This window comes from Stegastes partitus, unplaced genomic scaffold (genome assembly GCF_000690725.1).
Source record: "Stegastes partitus isolate 25-593 unplaced genomic scaffold, Stegastes_partitus-1.0.2 Scaffold563, whole genome shotgun sequence".
In the NCBI taxonomy this organism is placed as follows: Eukaryota; Metazoa; Chordata; class Actinopteri; family Pomacentridae; genus Stegastes; species Stegastes partitus.
The window spans coordinates 149,079-156,768 of record NW_007578294.1 but is presented as its reverse complement, the minus strand read 5'-3'; the positions used below and the strand labels follow the sequence as shown (position 1 = coordinate 156,768).

The window sequence follows — 7,690 nt, the reverse complement described above, 5'->3', positions numbered from 1 at the left end:
CAGAGAAGAAACAAGCAACTACAGCCTCCACAATAATCATAAAGTTGCTCTATAACAGCATCAATAAAACACTTCCACCTTCATCAATAGTTTTACAGAGCTGCTGTACTGGATTGCTACAGTTTTAAATAACTGTAGCTTACTTAAGTGTACTATAAAAGGCAGCTGGATATTGTTCTGCATTAGTCAGCAGCAGGCTAAAGTCCTAATTGGTGAAAAAAATCAGTGAGAGGGCTGGAAAAAAACACTGGACCTGCCAAGAAGACTCTAAAGATGTTCAACGTCTCCATCGCTCACCTTCTGCGTTGTCTGTTCCTAAAGCTTGGATGTAATTCTGCTCATCGAGGAATCCATTTTCAGCCCCATCCTGCTCTGCATCCTCTCTGCCTCCCCGTCGACCAGCTGGACTCTTAAACTTCACCATCTTCTGAACAGAGCTGCTGCTGCCGCCGCTCTGCACACCTTCACATGTTGGAACACAAACAACAACAATAAAAACAACATCCTCATGTCTCTGCATTGTTTCACCTGCTCTGTAAAATAAACAATCCTTCCCACCTGTTTGAATCACTGTAAAGGACCAGTTCAACTCATGTACTGCAGTTTTGTACTTGCCAAAAAGCAACTGCAGCTACTGTATTATATTTTGGCTGCATTGTAAATGACTTAAAAACTCATACGACAATCGCAAAGAATATTGTTTCTTTATTTTAAATATTAATCATATCCATAAATCATATTAATTAGAGTCTAAACAAGGATACTAGACAGACCAAACACATACAACAACAGTACTCTAACGCTGCCTTTAATCGAGGGCTCTAACTGATTATTTTTTGGGGTTAAAGTAGTAGTTTTTGGGTTATTAAAATATCACATAATGGTGAAAAAATATTGATCAGTGTTTCTCAATGCCCAAAATGAAGTTCTTAAAAATAAAGCTTTGTCCAACCCCCAAAGATAATCTGTTTGCTATCATACAGGGATAAAGAAACCAGAAAATATTCAGATTTAAGAAGCCGGAGTCAGAGAATTTAGACAATTTATAATGACTCAAACCAGTTAACTTATTTTCAGAATGGTTTGCAATTAACTTAAGAGCTGTCAACTGATTAATTAATCGTTGCAGCTTTAATATAATCCTAAATGTCAGACATGAGCATGCTGTAAACGGCGAACATGTGTTTAAGTGTCCATACCTTCCTGTTTGTCCACGATGTGCTCCAGAACATCTCCATCCCCGACGAACTTCACCTCCAGCACACTCATGACTGAAGATGAAAACACAGCATGCAGTGTGACAGCGGCTAGCTAACAGCTAACAGCTAACTACAACAAACTGAGGTGTTTGTGATGCTAACATCAAAGGTTTGTATTCAGTGAAAAGAAAATGCAGAAAAGGTAAAGAAAGGCGCTGCGGACAGTCGGAAGAAACACTCTGAAAGTCGAAAAGAAAAGTGGAAAACAAACACGCTGCGTCTAAACGGAGGTTACTTACTTGATAATGTCAGTGCCGCCTGTAAAAAGTATAAATAAAATCCTCATAAACTGAAACCTCAGCCGTGTGCTCCAGTAATGACTTTCCGCGCCATCCTGCTGAAGTTTTTAAACCACGTGACAAGTGAAAGGTCACACGGCGACCAATCAGAACGCTGCTTTCAGTAAAACCACATTTCCCAAGATGCACCTCACGCCACAACTCATACAACACAGATTTTTATCAACTGAAATATTGATGTAGTTCGATAAAAACAATAAAAAAAAAAGGTGGCATTTCCCTGTATTATATTTTAATAAATGATAATATAATGTCATGATCAGAACACAGAAGAAAACTAAAATAAATAATGTTGCAGTTTCTTAACTTTTGATTTTTTTTATTGCTTATTTTTCTATTGCTTGTAGGGTCGAAAGCACATTTTTAATTAAAAAAAATTAAGTAGTCAGTTAAACTTACATAACAAATAATATTGTGGGGTCTTATCTACAATATTTAAATTAGTCGGGTAAATTTGTATAATAAATAATATTGTAGGATCTAAACTTTAACATTCAAATTAGTCATAGATTGTATAATATATAATTTTGTGGGGTCCTAACAGTAATGTATTTTTAATAAGGTAAATTTGTGTGATATAAAATGTAGTAGGATCTTAACTGTATCATTTATTTTGGCCAGGAAAAGAAAATATGCACAATAGCAAATATTGTAGGGTTTTATGTTAACATTTAAAGTTAGTGGTACACTTGTTTAATAAATAATTAAACAAGTGGAGTCTTAACCTTAATATTTATATTAGTCTTGAAAATCTGTACAATAAATAATACTATAGAACTTAACCGAGATATTTAAATTAAATTTGCTGAACATATAATATCGTGGGGTTTTAACTTTGACATTGAAATTAGTCAAGCAAGTATGGATAAACTATAACACCATTTTAATTTGTCAGGTAAATCTGTATAATATAGAATATCATGGGGTATTAACCTTAATGCCTAAACGTGTGTTAGGTAAATGATCAACACTAACCAACTTATATTTGTGGCTGATATCACGTCCACAGTCCACCACCTCCTGTTTAAATTCACATAATGAGAACTCTGCAAGAGGACACAACAAAGTGCTAAAGTCGTCATTTATTTGAAAATTTAAATGCTTTCTTTCTTTTTTTACACTTCATTTCTTCCTTCATATAAAACGATCAGGGAACAAGTCTGTCTAATCTGTATCCAGGATTAGTTAAAAAAGTGGTACTGAAATAGAGTAAGTGCACAAACTTAGGGGACAAAGAAGAGGACAGATACAGTGAATACTCTTCAACCATAGTTTTATACAGCTTTAACTACAGATGTCATCGCTTGCTTCCTCCTCTGCTGTCAAGTTCAACCATAAACAAGTGACCAGCTGTTGAACGGTCGATCACCACCCGCGAGTGGGCGTCCACTTCCCCACCAGAAGACCCCCAGAGTGCACGTGATACACAGGATGCATCGCAGCTGCTGCACACGCCTGCAAAAGTCAAGCCAGAGGTAATAAGACAAGAGGACAGAGATAAAGCAGACGCCACACTGAGCAGTACTAACGTGGTAGGGGATCAGTGTGAGCAGAGAGCCCAGCGGGTATCTGCTGTAGTCCAGCTGTCCTGAGATGGGCTCCACTCGTCCGTGCTCCTGGGTCATAGACGCCAACCTGGAGGGAAACATCTCTCATCAGGACTTCAGTCACACTTCAGCACTGAGATTAGAGAAAAGAGCAGAGAGCTGTACTTGAGGTTTGGATGCCCTTCGATCACAGCGTATCCAGTGGGAAGTTTTCCAGCTCCGTCCAAACTGAGAGGGATGAACAACAGCAGGAGGAAGGTCAGGTCAAGGCCAAGGAGGAGTCACGTGGTTGTAGCAATACAGAGCAGTAACATAGTGGTTAGTTTAAAAAAAAAAAAATGCTGGAATCAACACTGCTGAGTGACATGAACAGTGCTGATGAAGGTACCTGATTCCAGTCCATCCACAGTCAGTCAGCAGCTGGTTCCTGTGTGGACAATGTCCGATGACTCTGGTCAAAACCCTCACAGCCACGTCCTCCAGAGAGCACGAGCCGATCGTAGACTGCTGCACATCTAAAACCCACCAAAAATATGTTTAACAAATCATTACTGTTGCCTTCATTCTGTTATATAGTATAGTCATTTAAATGGGAAAGCAGCAGAAACACACAGATATTAATGTTGATGTACTCAAGATCAAGAAGATACTCAAGATCTCGTCTCTGAATTGGCCTTACTTGCTAGTTGATCTGGTATTGGTCCCAAAGAGGATTCTGGGTATTTTATCAAGCGTAGTCAAGACCAGAAATAAAGGGTTATTATTAATGCCTGTGCAATGTCTGATTTATTTGCCGACATCATTAAGGTGATTGTAAATGACTGGAATCTGCTTCTATATAAAACCCTAAAGACATTTCTTTACCCCTCACCCAAACAGTTTTAGCAAATATAAGCTATACATATGAGCACCCTGAGTTTAATACTGTATGTTTCAGGATAATAATTTCAATAGTTTAACAGTCAGCATGTTATATATTTTATAGTGAATGTGTCATGCAGTCTTTCCAGGATAAAGTGGCTGCAGCTAATGGAAGCATATGTTGTGCTATGCAGCATAGGACCAGGTCTAGGTCTCGGTTTAGGTGGTCTTAGCTGCAGCACCAGCAGATACACCTCTGTATATTAACACACCATAGAAGACGTAGTTCCCAGGATGCACCTCGCTCAGCTGTGCCATGTCCTTGACCGGATGACTGCAGGACGGAGTGGAGCCGATGCTGGACTTACAGCTGATACCAACAGCCTTCAGTCTGCCACAAAAACCCAGAGAAGGTTACTGATTAACAAAAACATACTCTGACTATAACAAACCTATTTATTTGTAAGAGCACTGAGGCCTTGTGATGTGATAGCCATTAATGAATCAGTACAACTGAAAGCTGCATTTACTTGGAGGCAGTGACTATAAACACATTATTATGTCAAAGAACTGATAAGGTGAACATGTAAGCTAACAGCTGCAGACGGAGAGCAACATGTGTGTCAGAAAAGTTTCAGGACTGGTGTCACAAACGATATATTTAAAATCCAGACTAAAGCTTTCCCCTTCCAGATAATCTCCCTGGAGTCTAACACACTTTCCCAGCCTTCTCTGTCACGCTGCTATGCACTCCTGGAAGGATTCTTCCAGGATCCTCCTCAGCTCCGTCGTCACAGCCATCTTAATGTCGTCCACGTCTTCAAAGCGGGTCCCCTTGATGACCCTCTTGAGATTCGGGAAGAGGAAACAATCCAACAGAGCCAGGTGGGCTGAGTAGGGAGGTTGCTCCAGCACGGAGATGTTCTTCTCAGCCAGGAACTGTCGGATGCTCAGGGCGTTGTGAGCAGGCGCGTTGTCATGGTGAAGCAGCCACCACTTATCCTGCCACAACTCTCGCCTCTTTTCTGAATGAAGCAAACACCGCAGAATCTCTTTGTAGACATGCTGGTTGATTATCTGAAGGGGAAGACTCTTAGTTTGTCGTTTGGGTTTGAAATATATCTTTGTGACACCAGTCCTGGAACTTTTCTGACACACCCTGTATATATATATATATTTTTTTTAACTTTTGTCTTACTTCTCCATGAACTGCAGTGTGAAGTCGGTGGTTTCCTGGGCGACAGCCTGTATTTGCTCCACTCCTCTGCAGTTGTAGGTGTTTCCACAGTGGGCGTACACACCTGTCAGCTCCACGCCCTCCGTCTTAGCGATGGCTTGAGCCAGTCTGAGCGCCTCAGGCTCCGAGTGCAGGACGCCAGCTGCAGCGAAGACACAACACATAATCAGTGGGTGCTCGGAAGCTTACGGTCAGCTGGGCTGCTGTTTCCCTGCGTGCTTGCCTCTCCCGTTGCCACAGTCCAGTTTCATCCAGACGTGCCACTGCCGACCGTCTCTCAATGGCCTTTTTCTGAGCTGCTCCAGAGCATCAGGATGATCCAGTAGAACCTGGAAGAGGTCCAGTCTCTCTGACAGGGCTGCACAACGCTCCACCTAATCAGACACACACAGACATATATATGTATTTTTAATATTTCAGTCAGCGTGACTCTCTGATGCACCTACATACAACAGATTGGACAGTAATTAGTTGATTTAACAAGTTAATTTTTTTCCAAGTCCCCCCCCCCTACATGCTTATAATATAAAGGTTTGCACTAATACACTAGTTTGAGCTCAAAGAACCTTATCAAAGGGAAGAGAATATGCATAGAGGATGTCATCAAATCCATGGTCGGCATAGAAACAGGCCTCTGCAAGTGTAGAAACCACAATGCTCCTCCGTGATCCGCCCGTCATGATGTCAGCACACTCACTGGACACGCAGACACACAGACCTTATCAGCGATCTTACACACATGACCTGTATGTGTGTACTGTGTGTGTGTGTGTGTGACAGTGTGGGTCCGTACAGGGTTTTGTGGGTCTTCATGTGCGGGCGAAGCTGGACTCCAAGTTTCTGGTAGCGGTCGATCATCCTCTGGGCATTTCGCTTCGCTTTGTCCACGTCCACCACCAGAGCAGGCGTGCACAGGGCCGAGATGGGCTCACCCTCCATGCTGAACACACACATACACACACACACACACACACAGACACACACACACACACACACACACAGACACACACACACACACACACAGTTCTCATGCAATTAAATTCTTGTGCATGGCTGGTTCAACTCACACCAATCCACCCACAGTATTCTCATGATAGAAAACATAAATTCCTTTCATAGATGCACAAATCAGCTCACGTGTTGTTTTTTTTTCTCCTTTTTTGCACTTGTGTAGTGTTGCATTAACTCAGGTTATGCAATGTGCAGAACTTTGAACTTTGAAAAATAAGCACCAATATGTTTTAAACTATTTTAAATTTTACCCTGGCTGGCTTTCTCTCATTGAACCACATCCAGTAAATAAATCTCAATAACGACACTGATATTTTCTCTCGTTTGTTGCATATGACAGATGACATTTTTCAGGATAAAACAACGGATCTGACTGTCCTCTCCATACAGTCAGTAACGTTAAATAGCAAAACGACAAAATGCATTTAAGCATACACGCAGCGGAATACAAACTGGAGCGCAAAGCAAGATTTACCTTCTGCAAGCAACGTCGACTGGATTTGTTGTGAGTTTTATCTCATATGGAAGCTGTGGTCACATTACTACGGCGGCCGTGCGCGGTCAAACATCCTCACCGCGGGACGCGCAGAAGTGAAAAATCATTTGTCTATTGATTTATATACAAGTAATTATTTCCATTTTTTTTTAATTTCAGTCTATGTCTTTAATTCCTGACTTTTCTCCACCAAAAGAATGAAGCTCAGGTGTTCAGCTGGTTAGCAGACTTTTCTTTTTCTTTTTTTTCTTTTTTTTTTTACCCTTATTTAACCCCATGTATGTATCCAGCAAAGATTTGAATTACATCAATAAATATAGATTACATAGATATGGAGCAGCCTCTTTAACCTCTTTTCAAAGGTTAAAGAAGCTGTCTTCACAAACAAACAAAAAAGAAGATAAGAATAATTGGGTGCAAATGGGAATGTGGATTTTTGACACATTTTATTGGCACCCTTGCTTCCAGATTTTTTAAATTAAAAAAAAATATTTTTTACAGGGTGTAGAGGTTTGCAGGGGGCTGGAGTCTACATCAGCTTTAGTTGAGAGCCAGTGTTCGCCCTGGAGAGGTCACCAGTCCTTCATGGTCCAACACAAAGAGACAAAGGTGCTTTCACAATCACAGTCAATTTAGAATCACCAGTTAACTTATGCAGGTTTTGTGCGAGGAGGCCGGAGCACCTTATTATTCTGGTCTACAAACTTGCAGACTCCATTTCACAGCGATCTGCTGATTAGCTGCAGATAATCAGAACAATCAGTCCAGTTAAAGTCGTTTTACTGGTTTCAGGGACTCTGTCCAGCAGAGGGAGACAATCTGACTGACACAACTAATGCTTTAAGGCTTTTAAAGGTTTTCCAAAGTGAACACCATCAAAGTTCAAGCTACTTATCTGTCATTTTTCCCTCTTACCAACAATGAGGGAAGTTTATGTCAAAACAGTTCATGATATTTATTCATGCCGCCAATGTTAAAGA

The 7,690-nt window shown here is 40.8% G+C and overlaps 2 protein-coding genes across 2 annotated transcripts in view; both read right to left on the bottom strand.

The window, feature by feature from the left end:
* The window catches only part of orc2 (origin recognition complex, subunit 2), a 6,744-nt gene extending 5,122 nt beyond the window's left edge, over nt 1–1,622 (bottom strand). Inside the window, exons 1-3 of the mRNA XM_008288505.1 lie at nt 1,499–1,622; nt 1,200–1,271; nt 298–462 (exon numbers count right to left, since the gene is read on the bottom strand). Coding sequence (XP_008286727.1) covers nt 298–462; nt 1,200–1,269 — 235 coding nt within the window. The 5' untranslated portion in view covers nt 1,270–1,271; nt 1,499–1,622. The remainder of the gene's footprint in view (nt 1–297; nt 463–1,199; nt 1,272–1,498) is intronic.
* Nucleotides 1,623–2,625: 1,003 nt separating this feature from the next.
* On the bottom strand, nt 2,626–6,728 carry LOC103362211 (D-serine dehydratase). The gene is made up of 10 exons (XM_008288504.1): nt 6,690–6,728; nt 5,997–6,143; nt 5,770–5,899; nt 5,427–5,577; nt 5,165–5,345; nt 4,239–4,357; nt 3,494–3,620; nt 3,271–3,333; nt 3,088–3,193; nt 2,626–3,013 (listed from the first exon to the last, which is right to left on the bottom strand). Exons 2-10 carry the CDS (start codon nt 6,140–6,142, stop codon nt 2,924–2,926), a joined length of 1,113 nt encoding a protein of 370 aa, XP_008286726.1. The 5' UTR covers nt 6,143; nt 6,690–6,728; the 3' UTR covers nt 2,626–2,923.
* Between the last annotated feature and the right edge of the window lie 962 nt (nt 6,729–7,690).